Source organism: Molossus molossus, unplaced genomic scaffold (genome assembly GCF_014108415.1).
Source record: "Molossus molossus isolate mMolMol1 unplaced genomic scaffold, mMolMol1.p scaffold_m16_p_22, whole genome shotgun sequence".
NCBI classification, from domain to species: domain Eukaryota; kingdom Metazoa; phylum Chordata; class Mammalia; order Chiroptera; family Molossidae; genus Molossus; species Molossus molossus.
The window spans coordinates 16,593,073-16,605,299 of NW_023425358.1; the positions used below are offsets into that span (position 1 = coordinate 16,593,073).

General features: G+C 49.4%; 1 protein-coding gene across 4 annotated transcripts in view; it reads left to right on the top strand.

Annotated features, from left to right (window-relative positions):
• Positions 1-12,227, top strand: part of PPIL2 (peptidylprolyl isomerase like 2) — a 32,363-nt gene that overhangs the window by 4,039 nt on the left and 16,097 nt on the right. For 2 of the 4 annotated variants that reach the window (XM_036277093.1, XM_036277095.1), the window contains exons 4-6: positions 2,352-2,414; positions 3,811-3,862; positions 8,130-8,181. In XM_036277093.1, the coding sequence (XP_036132986.1) occupies positions 2,352-2,414; positions 3,811-3,862; positions 8,130-8,181 (167 nt within the window). The remainder of the gene's footprint in view (positions 1-2,351; positions 2,415-3,810; positions 3,863-8,129; positions 8,182-12,227) is intronic. The other 2 variants (XM_036277094.1, XM_036277096.1) reach the window with 1 other exon arrangement.

Sequence of the window (12,227 nt, forward strand, 5' to 3'; positions counted from 1 at the left end):
GGGAAGGCCCAGGGATATAGCCGCTGGATCTGCCCAGGGTCCCCCACGAGGCTCCCATGCGGAGGGCTTTTCCCCACTCATAGCATTTACTCAGAAAGGGTGAACAAATGAAACCCAGGTGTCTTTGGCTGGATTTCTCCCCACCCACCAGGTTTTTTCATCAGCCCCATGAGAATGTCTTATTCAATTGGGTATGAATTGGTTTTATGGAAATACTAACATCCTGGGTTTCCAGTTCCTGAAAGAGGTCTCTGATCAGTGTCTTGGCCATTATTTATTTATTTATTAAAAAAAAAATTTTTTTTTCTTTATTGACTTTAGAGAGAGAGAAAGGGAGAGGGAGAGAGAGATAGAAACATTGATGAGAGATACCATTGATTGGCCGCCTCCTGCATGCCCCACACTGGGGATTTGGCCCTCAACCTGGGCATGTGCCCTGACCAGGAATTGAACTGGTGACTTCTTGGTGCATGGGTCAATGTTCAACCACTGAGCCACACCAGCCGGGCTTGGCCATTTTTAAAAAATATATGTTTTCATTGATTTTTTTAGAGAGAGAGGAAGGGAAATAGAACCATTGATATGAGAGAAAAACATCGATCGACCACCTCCTGCATGCCCCACTGGGTTTCAAGCCCGCACCCGTGAGGTACCTGTCATGCTGCCAGGCTGTCTAGGTTCTGGGGACTGACCTGAGCTGACTAAATTTATAGGTGACTGATATATAAACAAGCCAGGTCAGCCTAGGCTTTTGATGGCTAGTGACAGAAATCCTGTGCAAGAAAAGGCTCTTGATTGGCTCAAGTAAGTCCACCGGGTATGGTCTCCCTTCATCTGTGGGCTCTGCTTTTCTTTTCTTTTTTTAAATTTTTTTGGTATGTGCCCCTAGCAGAAACCGAACCCAGGACTCTATGGTCCGTGGGCTGACGCTCTAACCGCTGAACCAAACAGGCCAGGCTCTGATTTTCTTTTTAAAAAAAATTTTTTTTTCTTTATTGATTTTTTAGAGAGAGAGGAAGGGAGAGGGAGAGAGGGAGATAGAAACATTGATGAGAGAGAACATCTATTGGCTGCCTCCTGCATATTCCCACTGGGGATTGGGTCCACAATCTGGGCATGTGCCCTGACCGGGAATCAAACTGGTGACTTCTTGGTGCATGGGTTGAAGCTCATTCACTGAGCCACACTGCCTGGATTGCTTTTCTTTTCTTTCTTTCTTTTTTATCATCATCTGAGGATATTTTGATTTTTTTTTCCATAGATTTTTAGGTAGAGTGAGAAGGGGGGAGAGAGAAAGAAGTATTGATGTGAGAGAGACACATCAATAGATTGCCTCATGCACCACCCTGACCAGGACTGGGGATCAAACCTGCAAGCGAGGTACATGCCCTTGACCGGGAATTGAACCCGCAAATCTTTGGTCCTTGGGCCAACTCTCTAACCCCTGAGCCAGACTGGCCAGGGCTGGGCTCTGCTTTTCTTTTTAGTATGTTTTTACTGATTTTTTTAGAGAGAGAGGAAGGGAAAGGGAGATAGAAACATTGATCAGCTACCTCTTGCACACTCCCTACTGGGGATCAAGCCCACAGCCTGGGCGTGTGCCATGACAGAGAATCGAACCAGGACCTCTCAGTCCATGGGATGATGCTCAGTCCACTGAGCCACACTGGCTGGGCTGGGCTTTTCTTTTCTTTAGGAGACCCTTCTTGAGGTGGCAAATGGCCTGGGGTAGTTTGGGCCTCTGCAGGTCTCTCTGCCTCCACATCCATGTATGAGAACTTACCATGGGCTCCTGGGGCCTCAGGTCTTGCCTGAGTCACATGTCCTTCTCTAGGAAATGTGGGGAGAACTGTGTGCACACTCTGTAGTCAGTAGTAGGCAGGGCACCCCCAGACCATGAGGGCCCCACCAGAGTCTCTTGGGATGGGAGAGGGCAATTCTCAGTAGAAAAGTGTGGCCTGCCTATGCCTGCTATGTGAGGTTTTGGAGAGCAAATTCCAGTCCTGCCTCTTCCAGGCCACTTCAAGGGACCTCTTTTGAGCTTGAACATGATCACATGTGTGTTAACATATCACAGCACAGGGTGTGGAGAGGTACAGGCTGCAGTTGTCTGAGCCCTCTCACCACCTCCTGGAACCCTTTCCTTGAACTTACTGGTTTGTGCTGGGAGCTTCTGAGGGGCAGGGATATGGGTCCCCTCTGTGCTGGTGCCCATCCCAGGCTGTGCAGAGGAGCACCAGAATTGTTGGAGGAATGACCAAAGGAGGGAGGGGCAAAGGGAGACGTCATAGGAGCCATGTGGGGGTGGCCTGGCCAGTCCATTGTGTGACCAGGATCATGTCCTTTTTCAGTCTCTCTCTGCAGCCCTTCAACTACCCGGTCTGTACCCCTGAAGGCGTCGTCTTTGACTTGCTGTGAGTTCTCCCTTGACTTTAGAGCTAACAAACGGGGTGAAATTGTTGATATCCACTTAGGAAGGGATGTGGGCCCAACGGGGGGGTTTACGGTTCCAGGCAGTACCAAACCAGGCCTCAATGAGGTCCTGGGCCTCTTGCAGACCCTGGAGGGACTGTCTGGGCCTCAGAGATGAAGCAGCAATGCTGCTGTGACCCCTGGCAGGCAGCTTTACTGTCAGGTGCTACTGTCTCTTCCTGGAGTGGCATTGATCTCCCCCCAGGTGGGATCCTAGTGTTCTAATTGGCACTGGTGTACTTGTTTTGGAATGTTAATTAACTAAATATTTTTCACTTTAGGAGAGTCACAATTAGGGTGCATACTTTTCCAGTGTTATATTTTGAAGCATTATGCTCAGTTTTATGTTCCAACATAAGCCAGCTTATATACTGTTCTCATGTTTCAGACTTATTTTAGAAAAATTGAAAACATTTCAAAGGAAAATTTTACTGTAATCAGTCTGGGATAACCACCGTCACTATTTATACTCATCTTTTTCTGTGAGTTTATTTGTGGTAACATGGTTGAGATAATACCGTGAAGATAGTTCTGGATCCATTTGTAACCCAGTCATCATGAGAGCTTTCCCCCCATGTCATTAAGAATTGTTTAGGCCCTGGCCAGTTTGGCTCAGTGGTTAGAGCATCGGCCCTCAGACCGAAGGGATGAGGGTTTGATTTCTGGTCAAGGGCACATACCTGGGTTGCAGGTTCAATCTCCAGCCCTGGTTGGGGTCTTGTGGGGGCGGTGCGGCCAGTCATTGTGTCTCTTTCACATCAGTGTTTCTCTCTCTCTCTCTCCCTCCCTTCCATTCTATCTAAAAAGCAATGGAAAATCCTCCGGTAAGAATTAACAACAACAACAAAGTTACAATGTTTTTGTTGTTGTTTATCCTCACCTGAGGTTTTTTTTTTTGTTTCTCATTGATTTTTAGAGAAAGTGGAAGGGAGGGAGGGAGAGGGATGTTCGAGACACACATTGATTAGTTGCCTCCCGCACGGGGATTGAACCTACAATCCAGGTGGGTGCCCTTGACTGGGAATCAAACCTGAGACCCTTTGATGCACAGGCTGACACTCCAACCACTGAGTCACACCAGATCAGCATTTATATACATCTTTTTTTGCTGGTTTGTGGTGTTTATACATAACTGCAGTAAAAACCCTGAACATACTTGAAGCCACGTTAGCAGAAACATCTCCTGCTTCCTTCAGTGAGGCTAGGCGCTCCTCTCCCTGGCCTCTGCTAGCAGAAGTGAGGCGGAGCAAAGCTCTGCACAGCTGTTCCCGGGAGCAGCCTCCTGGACCATGCTGTACCTGCCTGTGGTGCTGATGCTCTCTGTTCTCTTCCCTTCAGGAACATCCTCCCTTGGCTTAAGAAGTACGGGACCAACCCCAGCAGTGGCGAGGTAGGGGTGTGCAGGAGTTTTTAAGTGATGCCAGTGAATGCTGTCCCATGGTCTGTCCTTTGGTTCTGTGGTTTTTGTGTACGCACAGGTGTGACAGGATGATTCATGGGCACAGTGAGGGGACTGTCCTCTCTCTCTACACCTGTTCCTTTCCAGGAATGTTTCCTATGTGTGCATACATGTGTACAGGAGTACATCTATCGTTGGGCCATGGGTACGATCACGTGTGAATTCCTCTGTATCTTGCTTTCGCATCCCTCAGCGTGTCAGGGATATGAGTGTGTTCGTACATAAAGCCTTGCCTCGTTCTGGGGTGGCTGTGGGTGCCCTCGTGTGGGGGTACTGCAGGAGGTTTGAAGTCACGTGCCGCTGCAGACATTGGTCAGGGAACACCCTTCTTTGGGCACACACGAGTGTCGTCCTGGGACTGGGTCATGGGGTGAATGCATTTTCTATTTTGGTAGCTACTGACAAATTTCCTTTCAAAGTTGCACCATTTTAAACTCCGAACAGCAGTGTGTGAAAGAAAAGGCCTATTTCCCCATAGTCTCAGCAACACTAGATACCATCTATTTCTTTGATTTTTTGTTACTTATAGACAAAAAGTTTTCTATTTTTATTTGAAACAATTTTTTCTTTATTGCATTTAGAGAGAGGAAGTGAGAGGGGGAGAGAGAGATAGAAACATTGATGAGAGAGAACACTGATTGGCCACCTTCTGCATGTCCTGCACTGGGGATCAGCCTCACAACTTGGGCATGTGCCCTGACCGGGAATCGAACTAGCAACCTTTTGGTGCATGGGTTGATGCTCAACCACTGAGCCACACCAGCCAGACTGCAGCAGTGCCATTTAAACTGAGACTTGGGGAAAAGGGGAGACGATGGTAGATAGGGCCACATCAGGGGAACCTTGAAGCCCTGGAAGGAGCTTGGGTTTGTTCTGGGTGGGCTAGAAGCCAGGCAGAACTTTAAACAGGAGTGTGTTATGATCAGGCCTCAGTTTTGAAAGCTCATTCTGGCTGCTGTGTGGGGAACAGACTGTAGGGAGGCGAGGGTGAGTCAGAGAGCAGCCAGGGAGCTGTGCACTTGTCTGGGCAAGAGGTGCTAGGTGAACTTGGACCAGGGTGGAGGCCAGGAAGGTGGAGCAGAGAGACTGGACCCAAGATTGCTGTGGAGGTTGGACTAGTGGGACTTGCTGTGATACTGTGTCTCCCCAGGCCAGGGAGAGCTCACTGGTAACCTGCTAGTGTAGTCATGTATTAGGACTGTGTCAGTTAGCATGTCTTGTGCCAGGGGCAGGTAAGTAGAACTATGTGATCCAGCTTGTGCTTGGATTCCAGGCGAGTGGGACTTTGGCAGGAACGTGGGTGTCAGAATCACAGCCAGGTAGCAGGAGGGAGGTGGGTGCCTGGAGCGGAGGCAGACATTTGGGCTGGAGGTGGGATGAAGAGGGCACACAGGGAAGGCGGGGACTTCTGCGTGATGTTGGAGGACAAGTTGGCTCTTGCACGATGTCCGAGGGAGGTGTTTGAGGCTGAGAGGTTAGCCTGACTAGAGTGTGGCCTGTGGGGAGGGATGGCACGCAGGTGGGGCGCGCAGTGTGCAGACTGGCAGGGCAGAGCTGGAGGCTGTCTTGGAGCCTGGCTTGTCAGGCCCTGACTTGACCGGCAACATAGTGAACTGAGTGAGGCCTGGTCAGCTCTGTAACAGAGACCCTGGAGGCCATCGTCATCATCGTCATTGTCTCCAGGGAGGCCCAAGGAGACCTGGGTGTTGTGAGACTTGGGGAGGGAGTGAGGTGGGTGTGATGTTGCCAGCCTAGGACTTGTGAAATGTCACTGGTTTGGTCTTAGCTGCAGTCTTGTTACCTATTTTCTGTACTGCCCGGACTCCTGTGGGCCTGTGACATTCTGGGGAGGTGTGGGGTTCCATGGCCCTGTGGCTCAGGCTCTTGGGAGAAAAGGAGCTGGGCTGGTGGTATGTGTTCTGGGACCAGCTGCCTCTGGGCTTGTCTGTTGCAGACGGGTGGGGTGCTCATCCCTAAGGAGAGCTCTTCCTTTCAGGTGTCTTATGTTCTTCCTGTTTTTTTGTCACTGAAAGTATCACCATCAGTGTTTTTCTGTGAGATCTGCTGGGAGCCACCGTGGGCTTCCAGGGGCTTCTGACAGCATTAGTGTTGCCTGCCTGTGCCCTGTGTGATTGGCTTGTTCTCAGGTACTTTGCCTTCCCTGGCTTCAGGCCCTGTCTGCCTCAGTGGAGCAGTTGGGGCTGAGGCTGGGCCTCCTGCTGGGGAAGGTCTATGCTTTGCCTCCTAGGTGGAGGTTTTTGGGCCCCGCTCAGAACCTGAGTTCCCTTGTATTTTCTTGTCCATGTCCTCTGTCCCTTCTCCAGTGAACATTGCCATTTGGTTGTATCTGGGGCACTTTTTGTTACTTTGGGTTTTGCTCCACAGGTGCTCCATGGGGCTCCAAGACATGTAGGTTGCCCTGGGCTCGACCTTCCGCCATGTCCAAATTGACCAAGAGCGGCTAACCCATGGCTGGCTGGCCCCATGTCATTTCTCCGCCCGAGGAGGAGCATGTTGTGTGTGTAGGGGTCTTTCTGTGTTGTCATGTGCCCAGGGTGCCTGAGCCTGAAGGAGAAGGGCTGTCTGGTGGGAGCAGCCTTGGAGCAAGGACCCCATCATCTGTCCTAGAGTCTGTGTTTACCTGCACAGGTGTGTGGGGTAGTTGAATGAAAGAAGAAGGAATGAAGCCAGGTGTGGGGCTGGTGGACTGGCCACTGCAGGAGAGGGAGGACACAGGGTTGGAGCTTGGCTCAGGGCACAGCCCCAGGACACCTGGCCCTGGGTGGGCAGGGCCAGGCAGTGTCTACAGGAACATGGGCCCTGAGTCAGGTGCTCCCGGGGACAGCTTTGCCTCCCTGTTCTAGGGCCTCTCCACAGCGCCTTTTGCTGCCTCCAGCCAAGGCCTACCCCAGGGCTGCTGCTTTCCTCTGTCTGCCTGGACTTTGTTTTGTTGTGAAGTTTCCTGTAGAAGAGGCAAACTGCAGACACATAGAAATGTTAAAAAATAGAGGATCCCATTGCAACTGCTCTTAGCATTTGGGTATATTTATTCATTTCTCCCTTGTGTTTCTTAAATAGTTATATAACAGAAGAATAAGATGAACACCACCCAGCTGAAGAAATACGTTCACTTTTTTTTTATCCTCACTTGACTTTTTTTTTTAATCCTCACCAGAGGACATTTTTCCATTTTTTGTTCAGATAGAGTGGGGGGGGGGGGGGGCATCAATGTGAGTGGGACACATTGAGTGTCTGTCTCCTGCATGCATGACCCAACCAGGGCCTGGGACAACCGAGGTACGTGCCCTTAGCAGGAACCGAACCTGTGTCTCTCTGGATCGGAGGCTGACACTCTAACCGCTGAGCCAAACCAGCCAGGGCTCACTCGACATTTTTGCATTTATTTTTTCAGGTAAAGCAGGAGGGAGAGAGGGAGGAAGAGAGATAGAGAAACATCGATGTGAGAGAGACACATCGACTGGTTGCCACCCACACGATCCCAACCAGGGCCGGGGACAAACTACAACCTAGGTACGCGCCCTTAGTGGGAACCGAACCCGGGACTCTCTGGTCCGCAGGCCGATGCTCCAACCGCTGAACCAAACCAGTCAGGGTGAAATAGATTTGCTTTTTAATTTCTGAAATAATCAGTACTTGCCATGAATCTATCTAAACATCACAGAGTATAAACAAACCTGCCCCTCGGCCTCAGCCTCCAGCCTGGATGTCGGTCCCTGAGCTTGAGGTCGATTTGCTGGCTCAGAGGCCAGGCTTTCGTTGTGCAGCCCCCTTATCTAGGGTAATCGCTGTGTCTGGGGCCCCCAGGTCAGCATCTGTGCCTTTTCTTCTTAAGTCTTGGATGGTCAGACTTTTTCAGTCTTTGTGTCACCCAGCCTCAGCAGTTCTTCATATCAGCCACTTATTCATTACTATCATCATTATTATTATTTTTAATATGTTTTATTGATTTTTTTTAGAGTAACAGGAAGGGAAGGAGAGATAGAAACAAAGGTATGAGAGCAAAACATCAATTGGCTGCCTCCTGCACGCCCCCTATTGGGGATCGAGCCCATAACCCGGACATGCGCCCTAACCAGGAGTTGAACTGGAACCTCTCAGTCTATGGGACAGTGCTTAATTCACTGAGCCTCACCAGCTGGGCATCATTATTATTAATGATAAATTCTATTTCTTCCAGAAACTGGACGGGCGGTCCCTGATCAAGCTGAACTTTGCAAAGAACAGCGAAGGTAAGGGATCTCTTTTACAACCAACTGGCCTGCAGAATGCGGCCGCTGCCTCTCACCAGTCCTCTGCACAACTAGTTCTTCCTTTCTGATCAGGCTGGACACTTGTTTTTTGTTTGTTTTTTTAAATGCTCACCTGAGGATATTCTTCCATGGAATTTTTAAAAAAATTTTTTTATCCTCACCTGAGGGTATTTTTTTCATTTTTTGTTCAGATAGAATGGGAGGGAGAGAGAGAGAGAAACATCAATGTGAGAAAGACACATGAATTGATTGCCTCCCTCATGACGCCAACCTGGGCTGGGGATCAAACCTACAACCCAAGTACCTGCCCTTGACCAGGTCAATAATCTAACTGCTGAGCCAAACTGGCCAGGCCTGGACACTTTAAAAAAAAAATTTTTTTTTTATCCTTACCCGAGGACACTTTTTTTGACATTCATCTTCAGATAGAACAAGAGGGAGAGAGAGAGAGATAAACATCGATGTGAGGGACACACGTGGACTGGCTGCCACCCACACGACCCCAACTGGGACCAGGGACAAACTGCAACCAAAGTACATGCCGTTAGGACCGCGGGCTGACGCTTTTACCGCTGAGCCAAACCTGCCAGGGCCAGGGTACTTTTTAAAGAAAATATGTTTTTATTGATTTTTTTTTTTTTTTATCCTCACCCGAGGACATTTTTCCATTTTTTGTTCAGGTAGAGTGGGAGGGAGAGAGAGGAACAGAGAGAGAGAGAGAAACATCGACGTGAAAGGAACACATCGAGTGGCTGCCACCCGCACAACCAACCAGGGCCGGGGACAAACTGCAACCAAGGTACGTGCCCTTAGCGGAAACCGAACCCGGGTCTCTCAGGACCGCAGGCCGACGCTCTAACTGCTGAGCCAAACCGGCCAGGGCTTTATTGATTTTTTTAGAGGGTGAGGAACGGAGAGAAATGTTAATGTCAGAGAGAAACATCAATTGGCTGCCTCCTACATGCCCCCTCCTGGGGATCAAGCTGCAACCCAGGCATGTGCCTTGACCTGGAATTGAACCGGGACCCCTCAGTCCATGGAATGACGCTCAATCCACTGAGCTACATGGCAGGGCTGAACACTTGCTTTTAATTTCTCAAAGATGTAACAGGCCCTGGCCGGTTTGGTTCTGTGGTTGGAGCGTCGGCCTGTGGACCAGGGAGTCCCGGGTTCGGTTCCTGCTAGGGGCATGTACCATAAAAGAAGATGTAATACAATTTTCCCTTTTTTTTTTCTCCTTTTTTGGTTTGTTTTGTTAATCCTCACTCAAGGTTATTTTTCAATGTATCTTTAAAGAGAGTGGAAGGTAGGGAAGGAGAGAGAGAGAGAAACATCGATGTGAAACACATTGATTGGTTGCCTCCCATACAACCCTTTCTGGGGCTGGGGATTAGTCCTGCAACCCAGGTACATCCCCTTGACCAGAATCAAAACCAAGACCCTTCGGTCCGAGGGCCAGTGCTCTAACCATTGAACCAAACTGGCCAGGGCCAGAATTTTTTCTTAAAGGTCTAGGTAGTTTTTAAAGTTCTGTGTATGTGGGGGAGGGGCGGGGGCAAAACCTTGAGTTTTGGGTATTCTTCCCACAAAGGCAGTGGGGCCATGTGGGCCTCTGTGGGTACAGATGGGCCCTGTGTCTTTGGTCTGTTCATGGCTGGAGGCAGAAGCTGTACAGGCTGAGAGACCCAGGGCAGGTGGCTGGGTAGTGGATGTGGGGGTCTGACAGATTTGCTGCATTTGTGGGGTGGCTCTTGGGCTGGGCTCCTCACCACTGGTCATAAAGCCCCAGCCCAACCAGAGTCCTCCTGCTTTTTATCCCCACATACCCTCTCGGCCAGATGCTGTAGCTGAGGTAACCCCCGAGGGCACTGACTTTGTTCTCAGTTCTTTGTGGGCTTGGCATTGTTCTCTTGGCTCGTGCAGATGTCATGGTCAAGGCTGGTGTTCATGCTAACGGGGTGTGTATATTCTAGGGAAATTCTGAAGCACCTGAAGCTGGGGCCTGTCTGACACTAGACTCTGACCCCAGGGCCTGGCCCATGGTAGATACTGGTTTGTAGTGATGAGTGAACGCCCTCAGCAGAACAGAAGCACAGTGCTTCAAAGACAGTCCCTAGGGTCAGGGAGCTCTGCCCTGGTGGCCAAGTGCCGTGGGTCTCCCTGCTCTGAGATCAGCTGATTTGGGGAGACCCACAGTGTGTCTCATTCAGCAGATATTTACTGAGTGCCTGCCATGTGCAGAGAGCAGAACAGGCCAGATCTCTCCTAGAATGAAAGGAGCTTGCATCATGGTAAAGGAGGAAACGAAAACAGATCACATATGTCAGACGCTGCTTCTGTCAGGGACATAAGTGAAGCAGAGTGAGGAGGGAGAAGGTTGTAGGAAGACTCATGGACAGGGTTTGAATGGAAATCTGGCAGGAAGGAGGGAGGGAGCCACATGGGAATGTGGGGGGAGAGCATTCCAGACAGGGCACAGCCAGTGCAAAGCCCCTGAGGCAAATCTGGGCACAACCAGGAGTCCAGTGTTGTTGGAACAGTGTGAGTGAGGGGTGGAAGCAGACGCTATAGTCAGAGGGGTCAGGGGTGTGGTGGGGGGAACAGGGTGCAGAGCAGTCTTGCAGGGCTCGGGTGGCCACAGGAGGACTCAGATGGGAGCCAGAGAGGAGAAATGAGATCTGTTGTAATTTTTGCCTATTTACAAATTTGACCTAGTAATCACCTTTTTTTTCCCTTTTGTTTTTAATTGAAAATTTTAGACACACGAGAGTGGAGAGAATTAGTATGATGACCCCTGGCCCGTATCCATCACCTAGCTTCAGTTCCCATCCACTCACAGCCTGTCTGATTTGATCTGTGTTCCCACTCGGTACTTGCTTAGGTGATTTTAAAGCAAATTCCAGACATTGTAGCATTTCATGCTTAAATACTTCAGTAAAAGATAAAACTTAAAAAATAGTAATCACAATACTACTCTAATACCTAAAAATTTAATAGGAATTCCTTAATATCATCAACTATCCAATCAGTGGTCAAATTTCCAGAATGCTCTTATTTATTTATTTATTTTTATCATCACCCAAGGACATTTTTTGCATTTATCTTCAGACAGAGTGGGAGGGAGAGGGGGGAAGAGAGAGAGAGACACATCGACTGGCCGTCACCCACACAACCCCAACCAGGGCCGGGAACAAAATGCAACCAAGGTATGTGCCCTTAGCGGGAACCGAACTTGGGACTCTCTGGTCTGCAGGCCGACGCTCTAACTGCTGATCCAAACTGGCCAGGGCTATTTTTTTATTTTTTTAAGTTTTATTATTATTTTTAAATTTTTCTTAAAAAAATACACACACACACACTTTTATTGATTTTTAGAGAGAAAGGAAGCGAGAAGGAGAAAGATAGAAACGTTGATGTGAGAGAGAACCATCGATGGGCTCCTCCTGCACGCCCCCCACTGGGGATCAAGCCCGAAACCCTGGCATGTGCCCTGACTGGAATCAAACCGGGACCACTTAGTCCATGGGACAATGCTCAATCCACTGAGCCACACCAGCTGGGCTATTATTATTTTTTAATATTTTTTCTTTATTAATTTTAGAGAGAGAGGAAGGGAGAGGGAAAGAGATAGAAACATCTATTGGCTGCCCCCTGCATGCCCCCCACTGGGAATTGGGCCCATGACGTGGGTATGTGCCCTGACTGAGAATTGAACTGGCAACCTCAAAAGTCCACACAAATAGGTGGTTGATCTCTCTAAGTCTCTTAATTTATAAGTGCTCCTCCTGCCTTTTTGCAGTTTATTTGTTGGGACTTATTTGAACAGGCTCCTGGCTACCTGTAGAGAGTTGGTGGGCCAGAGGCAGAAGCAGCAGGAGTTTGTTGCAATATCCCAGGTGACAGGGTGAGGGATGTGGCAGGGTCTGAAGTAGAGGAGGAGGCCAGGGCAATGTTGCCCGTAGTGAGCTGGGGCTGATGAAGCAGACACCTCTGAGGAAGGCCACGTCGGGGGTTGGAGGAGGGTC